The 19,465-nt window shown below is 44.4% G+C and overlaps 1 protein-coding gene across 1 annotated transcript in view; it reads left to right on the top strand.

Moving 5' to 3' along the window:
- Window positions 1–7,241: 7,241 nt before the first annotated feature.
- The window catches only part of ABCF2 (ATP binding cassette subfamily F member 2), an 18,084-nt gene continuing 5,860 nt past the window's right edge, over window positions 7,242–19,465 (top strand). The window contains exons 1-7 of the mRNA XM_006767305.2: window positions 7,242–7,341; window positions 7,997–8,194; window positions 13,930–14,142; window positions 15,300–15,482; window positions 15,569–15,740; window positions 16,785–16,880; window positions 18,780–18,882. Coding sequence (XP_006767368.1) covers window positions 8,035–8,194; window positions 13,930–14,142; window positions 15,300–15,482; window positions 15,569–15,740; window positions 16,785–16,880; window positions 18,780–18,882 — 927 coding nt within the window. The 5' untranslated portion in view covers window positions 7,242–7,341; window positions 7,997–8,034. The remainder of the gene's footprint in view (window positions 7,342–7,996; window positions 8,195–13,929; window positions 14,143–15,299; window positions 15,483–15,568; window positions 15,741–16,784; window positions 16,881–18,779; window positions 18,883–19,465) is intronic.

Here is a 19,465-nt window from a genome sequence, read left to right as displayed (position 1 = left end):
GCGTGGGAGAGTGCGCTCCACAGCCGCTCCTCCGAGTGGCCCTGGCGGGCCGCAAACCTCCCACCCCAACTCCCACCCGCCCTGGAAAGTACCCCCCGTGATCACGTGTCCGCCCCGGGATTCCCCCCGTGGCCCCGGAACCCGCCGCTCCGCTCCGTCAGGCGGCCAGGTGTTGGCCTGGAAGTTGCCGGCCATCGTCGTGGGTACCTAGTGACCGGCCGGGCGGGTGGGCGTGGTCCCTCCCTCGGGAGCTGAGAGTCGACGCTAAACTCACACTGACCGGCAGAACACACGCGGGCAGGCGTCCCGAGCTGTCACACGTGCCACGGCGGACACGGCGAGTCCAGTGGGAAAACACGACAGGACGAATTAGACTGGGAATTTGGGAAGGCTGAGAATCCAGAGTTTCAGTGAGTCACCCAAACGAAATGTGAGATTTCCAGGTAAAAAGCAGAGCCCAGAAAGAGGAGAGAGGCTGGCTGAGAAGAACTGGGGAGGCCGGGCGGCGAGGGCCCGGAGAGGGGGGAACACAGCCCGGGGCCGGCGGGGCCTCTGACAACCATGGAGGCTCCGGCCAGGACGGCACATCCCTCGCGGGCAAGCGGGAGGTGTGCAGGAGCAACTTTGTTGCCAAATGTTCGAGGGGAAGAGCCAAGAACGACAGATGCCTTGCACATTGTAAGACAGTATCACACAAGTAACAGTGGCCTGTCCCGGGCCTTGAACACGTCCTATGGCCCAGCCCGTGTGGCTCAGTGGTTGAGCGTTGACCCATGAACGGCAATCACAGTTCCTATCCCGCTCAGGGCACATGCCGGGGTTTAGACTCCATCCCCAGTTGAGGGCTGCAGGAGGCGGCCAATCAATGATTCTCTCATCATTGATGTTCCTCTCTCCTTCCCCCTTCCTCTCTCTGAAATCAATGAAAACATATTAAGAAAAAAAATTGCCCTATTGAACATTCATGTAAGTGAAATATATTTTCTAAAAGAGTGTTTGCTATTAAATGGGAACACCAGAGCTAATAGAGTTTAAGAACCATCATTCTAGGAAGAATATAAGATAGAACTCACCAGGACTGCTATCCTTTGCTGCGTTTTGATCTTATCCTCAGACCACAACTTGAGCTCCCGTCAGCAGCTGGCACAGAAAAGGTGGTAAATGACTTGTTAGAAGAAACTCTAGAAAGGAGAATAGGGACAGTCACCTGGACATGGGATGATAATAGGTTCCAGATAAGCATTGTCCAATAGAAATATAATCTGAGCCACAAATGTGAGCCATATATGTAATTTAAATTTTTCTTATATATGTTTTATTATAGTACTAAATACACCCAAAATATTTCATTTTTTAATATATATGTTTTTACTGATTTCAGAGAGGAAGGGAGAGGGAGAAAGAGATAGAACCACCAATGATGGGAGAGAATCATTGATGGGCTGCCTCCTGCACGCCCCTCTACTGGGGATGAAGCCTGAAACCCAGGCATGTGCCCTGACTGGGAATCAAACTGTGTTCTCCTGGTTCATAGATCAGGGCGACTTTCAACCACTAAGTCACGCAGGCTGGGTTCCAAAATATTATTTCAACATATAACCAATATAAAAAGTTGACATATTTTACATCTCCCCCCCCCCATATGCAATCTTTGAAATTGAAGGCATATTTGATACAGCTTATCTCAATTCACACTAGTCACATTTCAGGTCCAAGTTCAAGTGCTCCATAGCCACATGTGGCTAGAGGCTACCACATTGAGCAGCACAGTTCCACACCCTTCTCACTGAGTTCCTAGGTAATTCTGGATGAGACGTTTCCTTCCTTGGGTCTCATTTCTTCATATTTAAATGATGAGTTCAGACCAAGTGTTCTTGCTTGCAGCACTGACCTTCTGTGATTTTTTCATATTTAGCCAGTCCTTCCCTCCTCTCTCTCTCTCTCTTAACCTTGGTTCCCACTCTCTCTCTCTCTCTCTCTCTCTCTCATTTCCCCATTTCTTCTCCCCTCATTGCCAGATCTGTTCCCTGAAAGATATGTAAACCCTGGGTGAGAATGGCAGAATTTCTAAGTGGCCAACAAGTTTTCTAAGCCACTCATGCTGTGCTGAAGGAAGACTGCCAAGCAACTGCTGATTCATGAGAATCCTGGAGATGATTGGTGGCTCTGTAGGTGGCTTCTTGAAGTAACTGGTTATATATAGTCTTTCTCTTGCTAACCTGAGCCATTTTAGAGCTGGAGTTCCAGCCTTAAATCCTGCCACTGTCTCCTACCAGCAGTGATGTGTTATTAACAGCTCTGTACCTTTGTTTCCAATATGTAAAATGGTAATAATACCCACCTTGGGGTTTGTTGTGGGAGATTAAATGGAATTGCATAGATGAAAGGGCATAATAAATGTTAGTTCTCTAACCTGTAGCCTGCCCGTAACCAGACATTTTAATGAGGCTGGGAGCGGGGGGCATATTTTAGACAGGTGCTTAGAAGAAAGGTTTGCTCAGCTATTGTCTATATTCTTTACCTAAAACAATGCTTCTGTCCAGAGTAGATGCTTACTATTTGTCAAATGTATTAAATAAATATTCAGTGTATACTTAGGCAAGGATTCTACTAGTACAGAAAAGGCAAAAGGAAGCCTGTCAGAACTTTGGTTAAGTAATTATTAGCCAGTTTACAAGAATTAAACTCTAACCCTGCCCTAGCCAGTACTTAGAACATCGGCTCTCGACTGAAGGGTCTCCGTCAAGGGCATGCCTATACCTGGCTTGCAGGCTCGACCCCCCACATCAGCCTGGGCGTGTGTGGGAGGCAACCAATTGATATGTCTTTCTCACCTTGATGTTTCTCTCTCCCTGTCTCACTCTCTCTAAAAATATCAATGGTGTTCATATTTTCTGCCTATGTTTGAATTGGGTTTTCTTTTTATTGATATGTAAGAGGTCTTTATATATTATCAACACAAGTCCTCTTTCATAGAGGTGATTTCCAAATAGTTTCTCCCAGCTTGTGGTTTGTCTTTTCAATTCTCTTAACAGTAGCTTTTGAAGAGCATAAGATTTCAATATTGATGAGGTCCAATTTTTCAGTTCTTTTATGGATTGTGGGTTTAGTATCATATTTAAGAAATATTTGCCTTACCCAAGTATATAAAGGCTTTCTCCTATGTTTCCTTCCTGTTTTTATAACTTAAAATTTTACATTTAGATCCATCATCTGTTCTGAATTAAATTTTGTATAGGATATGAGGTGTGGACCTAAGTTCCTCCCTCCTTTCCTTTTTAAATGGGTCACCTATTGTAGCACCATTTTTTTTTAATATATTTTATTGATTTTTACAGAGAGGAAAGGAGAGAGACAGAGAGTCAGAAACATCGATGAGAGAGAAACATCGACCAGCTGCCTCCTGCACACTCCCCACTGGGGATGTGCCCGCAACCCAGGTACATGCCCTTGACCGGAATCGAACCTGGGACCCTTCAGTCCGCAGGCCGACGCTCTATCCACTGAGCCAAACCGGTTTTGGCTGTAGCACCATTTTTTGAAAGCATGGTTCCTTTTTTACTGAGTTGCCTTTGCACCATTGCCTCAAATCAGTTGTCCATGTCTGTGGGGCCCAGCACTAGATTCTGTTTTGTTGCATTGATCTACTTGTCTATTTTGATGCCATTAACACACTGCCTTAATTGAAGCCATGTAGTGTCAGTCATCCTACTTTGTTTCTTGCCAAAATTGTTTAGGCCATTCTAGGTCCTTTGCATTTCCATGTGAATTTTAGAACCGATTTGTCAATTTCTACAAAACATATCCTAAGATTTTTATTGAGATTGTATTGAATCTGTAGATCAATTTTGGAATAACTGACATTGTAACTATATAGTCTTTTGACTCATGAACATTGTAAATGTATTCATTTATTTAGATCTTAATTTAGCAGTGTTTTATAATTTTCACTGTTTAGATCTTTTAAACCTTTTCTCAGATTCATGTCTAAATATTTCATATTTTTGATGCTCTAATAAATAGTAAATATCTAATTTTCAAAAAAAATCAATGGAAAAAATATCCTCGGGTGAGAATTAACCAAAACACAAAAACAAACCAACAAAACTCTAATCCTTCTAAGAACCATATGAAGTAAGTACTATCATCAGTCCCACTTTACAGAGGAGAGAATGTATTTTTTCCAGGTAACACACTGTAAATGGTAGTATTGGGGTTTGAATGCAGGCAGTTTGCTCCCAGAATTCATGCGCTTGGTTATGCTATGACAAGTGAGGTCCCCGCCCAGGAATTCCAGCAGCAGGCACAAGTCACTTCTTTTAAGGCACTTACCACCTAAATGCCATGGTTTGTTCACCTTTTTAAAGTTCCTTCTTGCCCTAACCGGTTTGGCTCAGTGGCTAGAGCGTCGGCCTGCAGACTCAAGGGTCCCAGGTTCGATTCTGGTCAAGGGCATGTACCTTGGTTGCGGGCACATCCCCAGTAGGGGGTGTGCAGGAGGCAGCTGATCGATGTTTCTCTCTCATTGATGTTTCTCTCCATCCCTTTCCCTTCTTCTCTGTAAAAAAATCAATAAAATATAAAAATATATTTAAAAAAACATTTTATAGATATTCATTAAAAAATAACATTAAAAAAGAATATTCTAAATTTGAATTACATTTTCTTTGGACATACTGTGTTTGGTTTAAGTTATATCTGGATTGGTTTTTTTATTTTTTTATTTTACCGTGCTGTGCCATTTTATTGACCAGTTTCAGAAGTCCACAGTCATCCTGACTTTTGCCTTCCAGACACACACCCTTTCATGTCCTAGTCCTCTATCTGGTGCTTTTCTTGTCCTTCTGGGAGCACTCTTGCTTGCTGTTTCATAAGACAGCAGCTGTTTCTTGCTGGTGGATTGTAATTATTTTGTGTTGGTGGCTTTATTATTTTTTTTCTCCCTCTCCCTTCCTCTCTGTAATCAATAAAAATATATTTAAAAAAACATTTTATAGATGTTCATTAAAAAAAACATTAAAAAAGAGTAAAAAGAATATTCTAAATTTGAATTACATTTTCTTTGGACATACTGTGTTTGGTTTAAGTTATATCTGGATTGGTTTTTTTATTTTTTTATTTTACCGTGCTGTGCCATTTTATTGACCAGTTTCAGAAGTCCACAGTCATCCTGCTGTAATCAATAAAAATATATTTAAAAAAACATTTTATAGATATTCATTAAAAAATAACATTAAAAAAGAATATTCTAAATTTGAATTACATTTTCTTTGGACATACTGTGTTTGGTTTAAGTTATATCTGGATTGGTTTTTTTATTTTTTTATTTTACCGTGCTGTGCCATTTTATTGACCAGTTTCAGAAGTCCACAGTCATCCTGACTTTTGCCTTCCAGACACACACCCTTTCATGTCCTAGTCCTCTATCTGGTGCTTTTCTTGTCCTTCTGGGAGCACTCTTGCTTGCTGTTTCATAAGACAGCAGCTGTTTCTTGCTGGTGGTCTCCCGCTGCTCCTGATCCCTTGCATTTTTTCAGAGCCAAGAGAGAAAAACGGCAACAACGTTTTTTCACTTTTATTTGATTTTGAATTATTTGGTGGACTTTGCGTATCTTTTAATTATAATTTTAAAACAAATCTGATGCAAAACCCTCAAAAAAAAAAGACCCCCTAAGAACTTAAAATATATTTCTTCTGTAAAAAGGGCATGTTTAAGGAAGCCCACAGCTGATCCGGATTATATTTATTTGGTGAAGCTGTGGATCTATTCACAACTAATTATAACCACATAATAGTATAATAGTGTACAATGATTTTTTGAACCAGGTAAGGATTTCAGTTTAAGTATGTTGGTAAAATACAAAAAAATATTATGATAATTTCATTATTATCATTAGTATTCTTTTTTTTTATTGCTAAAAGTATTACAAAGGGTATTACATATGTGTCCTTTTTTCCCCCTGCCCTTAATCCCCTGGCCGCCCCTACCCCCCAGTGTCTTATGTCCATTGGTTATGCTTTCCTTCATTGACTGGCTTATTTCACTTAGCAGTGGCTTTATTATTATTATAAAATAAAACATTTTTTTAGGTGCCCTGTTTGACATGGCTACAAAGAAGAACCAAACTACCTATATAAGTTTAAAAATTTTGGCTCTCAAAAGAAATTTCAATCGTACTGTTGATATTTGGCTCTGTTGACTAATGAGTTTGCTGACCACTGGCCTAGGGTGAGAGAATGCCCTGTCACCATTGCTACTCCAGCATCTAGCTCTGAGCCTAACTTACACTGGACACTTAATTGGTGGAGGGTAATCTAGAAAAAGTTACTTTCAAAGGCATGAATGTGTGAAATAGAATTATCTGAAATACGAGCAGTTAGATTCTATTGGAGAATCAAGTTTGAGGAAGAAAACTAGTTTTATGTGGGTGGCGGAGTGAGTTTGCTTCCCTCCAGCCGTGTCACTGATGGTGTGGTCCTGCTGGCCTGGGGAGGTTAACAGGGATCACAAAATGCCTGCTTTGCGTTTGAAGCTACAAATTTGGGATTTACAGCGTAGGCGATGAGAAATCTGTGAGGCTCACAGGAAAAGTAACGGACTAGCTGATGATAAAGGTGCCCTCGGAAAGAGAGTCTTCCCACCAAACTGCATGGTTTCGAGCAGACCTAACAATTCTGGAGTGGGTAGGCTAAGCGGCAAGGTTCAGGAACAACGATCGGCACATTCTACAAGTTTGGTTAACGCTGGATTAGCCTCTTAAATCTCGGTTTCAAGAAACGGGGACGCCTTCATTTCAGGCAGGATAGCTTTCTGTTCGCAACCGTCTCTTTCTTCCTCCTTTTCCCTCCTCTGCTTTGCCCATTGTTTCGACCCCATTCCTGCCTGATGCAGTCTGGGAAGTGTAGTCGCTCGCCCGCCTTCCTAAACCCGGAGGCCCTCTAAACTCGGTATCGCCACACAACTCAACAGATTTTCGAGAGGTGGGGTAAAGCGCGGAAGATCCAGCCCGCTTATCCGAGGAGCAATCTAGGACTTGCCGTTTGCAGCAGCCAAAGCGCTTCTGCGAACAGAGGGGTCCAGGACTCTAATCTCCCTCCGCCCACTATCCCGGCCTCGCGCGTCGTAATGACATCAGGGCCTGTGAGGCCCCTGGGATATGCGGTAGTTCTCGAGGAGTGTTCTCTGCCTCGGCAGCTGCGACTTGAGGACCACACTTCCCAGAAGTCTGAGCGGCGGCGCGCCGAGAGCCGCGCGGGCCCGTGATTGGCTGGTGAGCCGGCCGCACGCGGAGGAGCCCCTGGAGCAGCTCCGTTGCGACAGAGGCCGAGCGGCAAGGCCCAGTGAGTTGGGGGAAGAGACGCTGGGGGGAGGGCGCCGGCCAGTGAAGGGGAAGGAGGATGAGAAGAGGGAGGAGGGACGGGATCGGGATGGATGGAGGAATCTTCGAGGGAGAAGAAAAGGCAAAGGGGGAGAAGCTGACGGGCGGGGGTTGGGGTCCGTTCGGGGGTGGCGTGTGAGGAGACCCCGAGGGGACTCACCCGGGTAGGGGGGACAGTGCGTCCCGGGGGGAGCCGGCTGGGTGGTGTGGAAGCAAGGGGACAGCGGAGAGGAGGCCCGAGGCGGACGGGAGGAGGCAGCCTGGCAAAGCGAGGCGGACGGCTGGAGCGCGGAGCGCCAAGTTGCGGGGAAACCGGAGACGGGACCTCTGCCCTCTGCCGAGGGGCAGAACCCGGTGCCCACCGGGCGCCCTGGAAGGAGGAGCGTTTCCGGAGAGAGGCAGGCCGTGGGGATTGGCGGACACAGCCCGAGGGAAGAGATGCTGAGGTTAAAAGAGCGGCCGAGGATCAGCATCGGCTCGAGAAACTGACAAAGTTGGGAGCTACCGGGCAGGGGCGGAGCTGGTCCCGAGGTTCGCTAGGAAAATTCCCGGCAGGGACGGAGCAGGGCCCGGGCATTCTCCCTAAGGTGGACTTAGGGGTGTTTCCCTTCCTTCAGGCTCCCTGGAAGAGCAGTACCGACCCCTGTGGTTCACCATGCCCTCCGACCTGGCCAAAAAGAAGGCGGCGAAAAAGAAGGAAGCTGCCAAAGCGCGGCAGCGGCCCAGGAAGGGGCATGAAGAAAACGGAGATGCTGCCGCAGAACCACAGGTGGCAGAGGAGAGAAACGAGGGGGTCAATGGCCAGGAGACCACAGGTGCGTTGAGGGCGAGGTGGGCGCCAGGGATGGTTGCTAGGACCTGATGGATGCGGGCCCCAGCCAGAGGCCGGATCCGGATGCTGGGGGCACTGAACACTGTATCAGGTGCCTCGAAACTTTGCATGAACCAAAACAGTAGTGTTGGAGCTTGTGGCATCCTGTTACTGTTCAGGGAAACACAGGCTCCTCACATACCCAGGGGCAGGCAGCTGGGAGAGCTGTGCTACTTTGTTGCTCTGTCTGCTAGACTGTGAGGAGGAGGTCAGCTCCCTGCCCCTTTCTCAGTTCCCATTTCTACACCTGGTGGTCAGTGTGCCAGGCTCTTTGCCAAATCACACCCTGGTCCTCTCTGGGGTAATGACTTCTATTCATAAACTTATGAATTACTTTATGGGTTTTTCCTGGGAAAGAGATAATTTCTGTTATAGTTTGGAAAATATGTTGCACTTCTCCAGGGCTGTACACTATTCTACATACTGAGTTGCTCAGCTATACACACAGTCTGCCCTCGCAGAACTGACAGTCTAGGTGGGGGAACATGGCAGTGTGTGATAAAGAATATTCCAGCCCTAGCCGGTTTGGTTCAGTGGATAGAGCGTCAGCCTGCGGACTGAAAGGTCCCAGGTGCCATTCCGGTCCAGGGCGCATGCCTGGGGTTTTAGGCTTGATCCCCAGTGTGGGGTGTGCAGAAAGCAGCCAATCAGTGATTCTCTCTCATCATTGATGTTTCTATCTCTCTCTCCCTCTCCCTTCCTCTCTGAAATCAATAAAAATATATAAAAAGAAAAGAAAAATAATGTTAAAAAAAAGAAAGAAAAATAATATTCCAGGCTCTTGGGAGTCTATTTCCAGCCCTCCCCCATCCCCCCTGAAGGCTCTCTAAACAGGCCTTCTCAATACAGACTATTATTATTCCTTGAATAGTCACCATGTTTCTGTCCTTTTACACACTGAATTCTAATACCACAATTTTTATGCTAGTTACATTTGACATTTTTTCTCAAAGCCTTTCCCAATCAAACCTGACCTTAATATTTCCATTTACTACACTCCTGTGCTATCTTAATACCATTACCTTTTTATATTTTCTCTTCTGTTTTTTTTTTCACCTAAATTGTTTGGTTTTTGCAGGGGGACTGTGTCTTGGATAATGCTATTTTGTATGACTAGCCTTGCAGATAGAGATGCTAAGTAAATGTGTGAAGAGGAGAGGAGAATTACTAATGCAAATTATGACAGTCAGATAGAAATTCAGAAAAGGAGGAGTTAAAAATGATTGAGAGGAGAGAGTTGAGTGGTAAGAATTGTCTCCAAAATAAGAATTATAGGAAAAAACTGGTGCGTTGAAGTCAGGCCATGGGGAAGTTTTATTCTTGGCGGGAGGAGGGATGAGAAGTTAAGAATGGTGGGAGTGAACAGGCTGAGTTGTGATCTCTAAAGTAGAGAGTTGGGGTCCCCTCTAGACGCTCAGGAACCATGCATGGTAAGCTGTATCATTGGCTCTGTGGGGACTTTCTGGATGAATTGGAAAGGTAGAAAACTGAATCCTACTTTGAGACTATTGTCCACTGTCCTCATTACAAATTTCTTCACCCTTCCTCTTCTATGAAAATAGAATTTCTCAGGGAACCCAGATATAGCATCCCTATCTCAATAATACAGGATCTTTGGATTTTACCTTGCTTCCTCAGGGAGATACTATTATGAAATGTGACAAACTCTCTCAAAACATTTCTTATTGCCAGGAGCCATGTCATTTCTGCTTTCATAATTAATGAGTCCTCTCTCCTCTCTGGGTTTGGGATTATTTGATACTGTGAGTGACCATTCTCCAACCTTTACCAATTGCCATTACCATGTGGTCTTCCTTAGATAGCAAGGTATGTAAAGATCAAGATAAATAGCAAAGAAAGTGACCTCTGACCAACAGTTCCACCTTCTTTACAATGTGAGACACTTTAAGATAAGCACTGGAGAGTGAGTGGAGGGACAGTACTCACTCTGGTGAAGTTTGTTACAGAATCTTTTTCCATTTCTTCAAAGCTATTCACTTGTCTTTGGGGCCTGTTTTCTGGGATATTGTAGTCTAGACAATGAGGTCTGTTTAAGTCTCTTTCTTTTGAAGCTTAGAAGATGACTTAGGTTATAGATGCTATAAACTGGAAGAGATCAAAAGAAAATGGCATATAGCCTTCCCTTAATTTTGATCTTCCCCTGCCTGAGCAGATGAAGAGATAGACTAGGGATTGTCAAACTTTTTCTGTAAAGATCCAAATAGTAATGTAATATTTAAACAATAAAGAATTAAAGAAAAAAAAGACTATTAAGATATTGGTGGGTTTCTCCTAATGTCACTGAACAAGAAAAAAAAATCCAGATAGTAAATATTTGTGGCTTTTGGGCTATACATATGGACTATATCTTGCAGCTGTTCAATTCTCTCACTGTAGTAGAAAGCAGCCATAACAATATGTAAATAATGAATGTGGCTGTGTTCCAATAAAACTTTTATTTATAAAAGTAGGCAGTTGGCCAGCCTTTTTTTTTTTTTTTTAAGCCACCTTCTCTCCTAAGCTAAGAATGGTTTTTACATTTTTTTAGAGGGTTACATTTCAATGGTAATATAGATACTAAATAATGATCTTGATTTTTACCACTTGTCCTGTAAACTCTAAAATGTTTACCATCTGGCCCTTTAAGAAAAAGTTTATCAACTACTTATCTAGACATGAACTTCTTTCTCCCTACTCCATAATCATCTCAGCATCTAGAACAGGGATTGGCACAAAACAAGGCTGTGGGAAGCTTGGTAACACAATCATATTGAAAAAAGATTTAAAATTCCTCCTTGCAGTCAAAACTAAAAACTTAGTCCTCCATTCAAAAAGTACTTATCAAGCACTTACATATATATCATAGTGTTCAGGAGCTGAGGTAGGTACAGAATGACTGCTGTCTGTCTTGTGGAGCATTCTCCGCCCTCAGTGCTGGATACTTGCAAATAGAGCAGGTTTAGCAGCAAGGTGGGTAATGGTGCCAGCACAGGTAATCTGACAGGATGGGGTATTTGGAGAGTGACCTCTGAGACTGACCATGTACCACCACACTTTCTGTCTTGGCATTGCTCTCCCCAAGCTTACCTGTCCAAGGAGGGCACCGAGCTGTCTTCCCCCCTCTACTACATCTCTACTCGTCCTGAGAACAAGCGCATGACTTTTCTCATTTCATGGGTTCTACTCTAAAATCACTAAGGGAACACAGATAAGGGTAACAGACTAAAAAGTCAGAAAATTCTCGTACTGCAACCTCGTGTGTAGTTTCTGATTCCTACTTGAAAAGGTAACTAGATCACCTTTTCTCTTTTGGCTAAGCTTACTAAGACTCCCTCCACTCCCATTTCTGTCCACTTTCAACAACTCTTTGTGGGTACTTTCCTATATAGAAAGGTAGTATAGTGAAGCAGGTGAGGTCATGGGCTTTGGGACCAGACAAGCACTAGTTCAAATTCTGACTCTGTCACTTACTAGCCTTTTTGGCCTTGACTATGTTATCTAACCTCTTCATTTATAAACTGGGGTTTATAGGTGTATGTGTCATAAGGATTATTAGAATTAAATTAGATGGGAAATAAGGATTATTAGTATTAAATAAGGTTTATTACTAATACTAATAAGGATTATTAGTATTAAATTAGATGATACAGCACAGTCCCAGGCACAGAGTAAACTCAGCTATTAGCCAGTTATATTAGCCATTAATAGTAATCATTCTTGGGGGAGGGTTGGTAGGTGGGTGGAAAGAGATCAACCAAAGAACTTGTATGCATATATGCATACCCCATGGACACAGACAATAAGTTGTGAAGGCCTGGGGTGGGTGTGGAGGCAGATTAGAAGAGATGAATAGGGGGAAAAAGGAGGCATATGTAATACTTTCAACAGTAAAGATTTTTAAAGTATGTAACAGTGTTCTGATAGAATGTGTATAGCATTACTTTACAAATCTAGGTAAATGAAAGACATTGTCATTAAAATGCAAAATGAATTTATTTTATTTACTATTGTAAAAAAAAAAAAAGTAATAGTTCTCAACCTAAAGATGTAGTCATGCATGAAAAACCACAGAGACAGGACAGCTAGTCTCTTATCTCAGGATCACTTTACCTCTGAAACCCTTCAGATTTGGGGACTTCTGGCTTGTCCAGCCTTGGCCTTGCCTGTGGTTTCCCTCTGTAAATTTCCTCACTGGTTCCTTCTGGGCAGCAAGCTTCCTGGAAGCATCTTCTAGGACAGGGGTGGGGAATGTCTGGCCCTTGGGCCCCGTAAGGCCTGCGAAATCATTTGGTCTGGCCCTGCAGAGGCATTAAGGATGAGTTAGTTAAAAGTTTGACTAAATATAGTAGGCTAATTTTTTATTTTTCTTCTTTTTCTTGTTAATCCTCACCCGAGGACATTTTTCATTGATTTTTAGGGAGATTAGAAGGGAAGGAGAGAGACAGAGAGAGAAACATCAATGTGAGCGACACATCCATTGGTTGCTTCCCACACTCTCCACCCCCCAACCGGCCCGGGGATTGAGCCTGTCACCGAGGTACATGCCCTTGACTGAAATCAAGCCTGAGACCCTTCAGTCTGCAGGCCAACGCTCTATCCACAAGCTAGGGCAGCAGGCTAATTTTTAAGTTGATAATTTTGTATGTCCTGAGAATCATGTTATAAATATCCAAATGGCCCTTGTTAGAAAAATGCCCCCCCCCCCCTCGATCTAGGAGCTTCTTAGCTTGTGAAATAAGAGAGTTACACCTCTATAGTATCTGCTTTCTGGGAGCATTAGAACTAGTCACTTAATACATACAGAGGACAATTTGCCGTTACAGTCATTCCCACCATGTATTTATATAATCTAGAAACGGGAGGTTAAAGGGATAAGTTATAAACCCTGGCCAGGTGGCTCAGTTGATTTGATGCGTCATTCTGTGCACCAAAAGGTTTGATTCCCATTCAGGGCACATGCCTAGGTTGCAGGTTTGATCTCTGGGGAATGTACGGAAGGCAACACATTGTTATTTCTTTCTCAGTGGATGTTTCTTTCCCTTCATCTCTCTAATCAATAAAAACATACTCTTGGGTGAGGATTTAAAAAAATGGTAAGTTATGAAGTAAAAAGTATCCAAAAAAGCAGGGTATTAGGGCAGATCTATATACAAAGTATCCCCTGTTTAAAGTTTGTAGACCTCTGAATCTGCTCAACTTGATCTGGAGTCCAGGTCCTTTAGAACACACATGCCTTTTTTCAGCATTCAGAATTCTGTATGGTAATATTGAGTAACCTGAATAAAGGGAAAAGCCACAAATGTCCATACAGGGACTGGAAACCTGGACTCTCAGGTTAAAAGTCTGATGCTCTCCCAACGGAGCGATCCAGGCACTCTAACACAGTGAGGGCGAACCTTTTGAGCTCAGCATGTCAGCATTTTGAAAAACCCTAACTTAACGCTGGTGCCGTGTCACATATAGAAATTTTTTTATCTTCGCAACCATAGTAAAACAAAGGTTTATATTTTTGATATTTATTTTATATATTTAAATGCCATTTAACAAAGAAAAATCAACCAAAAACATGAGTTCGTGTGTCACCTCTGACACGCGTCATAGGTTCACCATCACTCCTCTAGCATATGCCTTGTTTGAGAGCTGTGTCTCTTCCCAACTGTTTTTCTTCTCTGTCCCCAGAAGTGGATTTGCTGTCCAAGGAGCTGGAGGACTTTGAGATGAAGAAAGCTGCTGCTCGAGCTGTCACTGGTGTCCTTGCCTCTCACCCCAACAGTACTGACGTCCACATTATCAACCTCTCCCTCACTTTTCATGGCCAAGAGCTGCTCAGTGACACCAAACTGGAATTAAACTCGGGCCGTCGTTATGGTCTCATTGGCTTAAATGGAATTGGTGAGGCCCTTGGAAGGCGAGGTGGGAGGTATCTCTCCTTGGCTCATCTGTCACTCAGCGAGTATTAACCTAGCATCAGCTATGTACAAAGCAAGGAGTTTACAGTATGGGTGGGAGAGCAGAAATGCCCAGGGAAAGGAGCTAGCAATACAGAGCAGTGTGTGGTAAGTACCACATGAGTAGTTACAACAGGTGCTGGAAAAGTGGGCGGGAGGGGTGGGTTGGCAGTGTGAGGCTGCTGTAGATGAACAGATTTCACAGAGGAGGGTGAGGCAAGAATTGGAGGGAAGGTGTCCTGAGAACGGGGAGGGGGTAATAGGGTTTGAATGAATGAAAGGAAGGGTCCAGCCAGTGTGGCTCAGTGTTGGAGCTGGAGGTCACTGGTTTGATTCTAGTCAGGGCACATGCATGGGTTTCGGGCCTATACCCAGTAGGGGGTGTACAGGAGGCAGCCGATCCGTCTCTCTCTCTCTCTCTCTCTCTCTCTCTCTCTCTCTCTCTCTTTCATGTTTCTGTACCTCCCTCTTTCTTCCTCTCTCTCTAAAATCAATAAAGACGTTTTATTATTATTACTTTTTTTAAATAACTCTTTTTATTTCAGAGAGGGAGAGAGAGAGAGAGAAACATCAATGATGTGAGAAAATTGTTGATTGGCTGCCTCCTACATTCTCCACACTGGCTATCAGGCCTGAACCCAGGCATGTGCCCTGACATGGAATCGAACTGCTACCTTCCGGTTCATGAGTCAATGCTCAATCACTGAGCCACATTGGCTGGGAAATAAAGACATATTTTTAAAAAAAGAAAGGAAGGAAGGAAAGTACTAAAAAAAAAAAATGGTGCCCTAACCGGCTTGACTCAGTGGATAGAGCGTTGGCCTGCAGACTGAAGGGTCCTGGGTTTGATTCTGGTCAAGGACATATGCCTGGGTTACCAGCTCGATCCTCAGTAGGGGGCATGTAGGAGGCAGCTGATCAGTTATTCTCATCATTGATGTTTCTATCTATCTCTCCCTCTCCCTTCCTCTCTGAAATCAATGAAAATGTATTTTTTAAAAAATGGTGAGGTTGTGGCTGGGCTGGAGTGGAGGAACTGGTTGGAGTAATGACACAAAACTGCTGAGTGTCCCCTTCCCATTCTCTGCCTGCCTCTCTCAGGCAAGTCCATGCTGCTCTCTGCCATTGGGAAACGTGAAGTGCCCATCCCTGAGCACATCGACATCTACCATCTGACTCGGGAGATGCCCCCAAGTGACAAGACACCGCTGCAGTGTGTGATGGAAGTCGATACAGAGCGGGCCATGCTGGAGAAGGAGGCTGAGCGGCTGGCTCACGAGGATGGTAGGGCTCCAGCCCTGGGGGGCGGAGGTGCGAGGCTTCCTCCCGGGAAGGGCCCAGGGAGCCTGAAGGCTGTTCACTGCCCACAGCGGAGTGTGAGAAGCTCATGGAGCTCTACGAGCGTCTGGAGGAGCTGGATGCTGACAAGGCAGAGATGAGAGCCTCGCGGATCTTGCACGGACTGGGTTTCACACCTGCCATGCAGCGCAAGAAACTAAAAGACTTCAGTGGAGGCTGGAGGATGCGGGTTGCCCTCGCCAGGTGAGTCCCTCTCCCTCCCCCCTGTAGTTCCCCTTCTCTCTCAGGGATGAAAGCTCGCTCTAGTAGAAGTGTTTTGAACAGGGGTCAGTGGTCAGTAACTGCCAAACAGGACACCGACATCGACGATGTGGAGGGCTGATGTGTGTGGGTTAAGGAGTGAGCTCCTGACTGAGTGGTCACTGTTGGGTTCTGGCATAGTGTTTAGGCATCTTCGGTAAATGGTGGAATAGGTCTGCCTTTCTCCGAATGACTCCCCCTCACCCTTTTTTGTGCTTCAGTCTTTCTCATTGTTTTTACTATAAGGAGAGAATGTTAGAATGCTAGCTGTTAAGATCTGTTTTCTCATCTTCTTGTGACTTGGACCTGAAATCCCCCCAGAAAGTCCCGATTAAATAGGTGGTTCCCTAGTCACCATTGTCTGCCAGGTGCCTTGGTCAGCCTGACACGCTGCCTCAGCAAGGCTGCTTGTGTGCACCTTCAAGCACGAGTGCGGGGATCCCACGTGTGAGAAGGATTAGCTGCCTTGGGTTTGCCTAGAGAGCTTTTAAAAATACTTCCTCCCTAGCCTGTTCTTATTTCTAAAAAGCTCCACAGATGTGGGAACCAGAGTTATCCCCTTGCTTCTCCTGTCTTGAGATTCCATCTAAGAAAAGAGCTTTCTCTGGACTCCTTGCTAGAGGCCAGCAACCCTGCCAGATAGCTCTAACCTGAATACTTTTCGCTGCAATGATTGATTTCTTCTGTCCTTTTTCCTTCCTGATGGTCACCATCATCAGTGTAAAAGACTGACAGACTCAAGGACTTTTACAGTCTCATCTCCAAAGCATATCATCCCTCTGCTTCTCAACCCTGTTTCTGCCCTTTAACCTCTGCTCTTCAACTCTGGTTTCTCTCCTAGTTCTCCTTTTCCTCTGAGGTATAGAACCTAGAATTGGTTTCAGGACTCAAGCCAGGCCTGACCCAAATTGTGGTAGCAGGCAAGGCAGTCCCTTTCTGTGTCGCACCCGTTAGACTGAGGTGGCTCTGTCCTTTCCTGTCCTTCAGAGCCCTCTTCATTCGGCCCTTCATGCTGCTCCTGGACGAGCCCACCAACCATCTGGACCTCGATGCTTGCGTGTGGTTGGAAGAGGAACTAAAGACGTAAGGGGACAGGGCTGGGGTTGGGAGTGGGCAGGTGCTGAGGAGGGAGTTGAGCAGTCCAGAGGAAATGGATACCCAGAAACCGCACTGATATTAGACTAGTTAACAAATGAATGGAGGGAGGCCACGAAGGCCACAGTGACAGTGGTAAGCAGCTTTAGGGCTGGCCTTTGTGTTTGATTGTCTTTCTTTTGTCTGAAACGTGTGGGTGGTTTTTTGTTTTCATTAAAGCTGATTTCTTTTTTTCATTAATTTCAGAGAGTAAGGGAGAGGGAGAGAGAGTTAGAAACATCAATGATGAGAGAGAATCATTGATTGGTTGCCTCCTGCACACCCCTACTAGGGATTGAGCCTGTAACCCAGGCATGTGCCCTTGACTGGAATCGAACCTGGGACCTTTCAGTTCACAGTAAAGCTGATTTCTTTAACTACATTTCTAGCCATCACATATAGATATCATTTTTTAAAAATATATTTTATTGATTTTTTACAGAGAAGAAGGGAAAGGGACAGAGAGCCAGAAACATCGATAAGAGAGATCGATCGATCAGCTGCCTCCTGCACCCCCCCCAGTGGGGATGTGGCCGCAACCAAGGTACATGCCCTTGACCGGAATTGACCCTGGGTCCCCTGAGTCCGCAGGCCGACGCTCTATCCACTAAGCCAAACCGGTCAGGGAAGCCAATTTCTTTTAAAAAAAAATATTTTTATTGATTTCAGAGAGGAAGGGAGAGGGAGAGAGAGATAGAAACATCAATGATGAGAGGGCCTGCTCCTGCACACCCTGCCCTGGGGATCAAACCGTGACCTTCTGGTTTGAGTGTGAGGCCGACGCTCTATCCGCTGAGCCAAACTGGTTCGGCATAGATATTTTTGTTTATATTAAAGCCAATTTATTTTTATTTATTTTTAAATATATTTTATTGATTTTTCACAGAGAGGATGAGAGAGGAATAGAGTTAGAAACATCCATCAGCTGCCTCCTACACACCCCCTACTGGGGATGTGCCCACAACCAAGGTACATGCCCTTGGCCAGAATCGAACCTGGGACCCCTGAGTCCGCAGGCCGGCGCTCTATCCACTAAGCCAAACCGGTCAGGGAAGCCAATTTCTTTTAAAAAAAAATATTTTTATTGATTTCAGAGAGGAAGGGAGAGGGAGAGAGAGATAGAAACATCAATGATGAGAGGGCCTGCTCCTGCACACCCTGCCCTGGGGATCAAACCGTGACCTTCTGGTTTGAGTGTGACCTTCTGGTTTGAACGTCACAGGTTGACGCTCAACCACTGAGCCACACCAGCTATGCTTAAAGTCAATTTCTTTAACTGTATTTATAGACATTATCTAAGATCATGATGTAGTGACAAGGGAAAAATAGCAGATATGGCAATGGTCTCTCTGGTTAAAGAGCTGAATAACCTGGGGTATTGTGCCAGCTCTAGACGAAGGTTTTCAGTGGTCTCTGCAGTGACTTGATACCTTCTTTCAAAAAGAAGAGTGTCATGATTTTGACTGTGCCGATTCCAGTTCTTCTCACCCATAGTTCCAGTACACTTATGGTGGGTCTGTGCACATACACTTTTGTTTTTACCATCACTGGTACTACCATCTCTACTCCATTCTGTTGAAAATTAGAACCTGGAGGAAAATTAGAAGATGAGGGAATCTCAGACTGTCTCACCACACTTTGAAAGGCATTAAAACGTCCTTATAAGTAAATGGTGCACTAGTGGCTTCAGTGCTTGCTGAGAGCTGGGAATTGACCAATAAATCTAACAGGTGCTCAAGTGTAAGGATGAACAAGGATGAAGGTTTTCTGGGCCTGACTCTCAGCTTACCTGTTGTGGACTATCTTCCAGTTGAGAGCACCCCCCTGACTGGTTCTTTGGCTTTGCAGTTTTAAGCGCATCCTGGTTCTCGTCTCCCATTCCCAGGACTTTCTGAATGGTGTCTGTACCAACATCATTCACATGCACAACAAGAAACTGAAGTATTATACGGTGAGTAGCCCCACCTTCTCCACAGAAACCTCTGTGCTTACCAATTCCCTGAAGTTCTCCTTTAAAAAACACACAAACTAACCAAAAAACAGACTTAGCAGCCTTTTCTACCTATTGCTATAAAAATATGTGGACAAGGAATCTTGCAGCCTGTTTTAGTCCCAAAGTATTTGCTTTTAGGCCATAAGCCTGGATTGTCAGCCAGTGCACACAGTGTATGTTTGCATTGTGGCAAAGAGATTGACTTTTCACGGTACCTAGGCTGCACTCTGTCTTCCTGAATGGCTGCTTAACTGCTTCATGACCATCGGCACATTCCATGAAGAATGGGCGTCAGGATCTCGACAGCCTACTTTTGTGCCTTTTCATAGTCTCTATTTCAAAAATCATATCAAATGAAAAATAGAAGTCCTCTTCATTCATAACTATACTTGCCATGGGAGTACTAATAGTTTCTTAAAAGCCTTCCAGAAATTTCCTGTGTACCTGCAAGCATTTGTGGAAAATTTCTTGTATACATATCACAGTTGTAATCTTAATAATCATTCTCTTCTGTAGGTTGCTGTTAAAGTTTACTGTATCT

This window comes from Myotis davidii, unplaced genomic scaffold (genome assembly GCF_000327345.1).
Source record: "Myotis davidii unplaced genomic scaffold, ASM32734v1 scaffold762, whole genome shotgun sequence".
Lineage (NCBI taxonomy): Eukaryota > Metazoa > Chordata > Mammalia > Chiroptera > Vespertilionidae > Myotis > Myotis davidii.
This window is presented reverse-complemented; position numbering and strand designations above follow the sequence as displayed.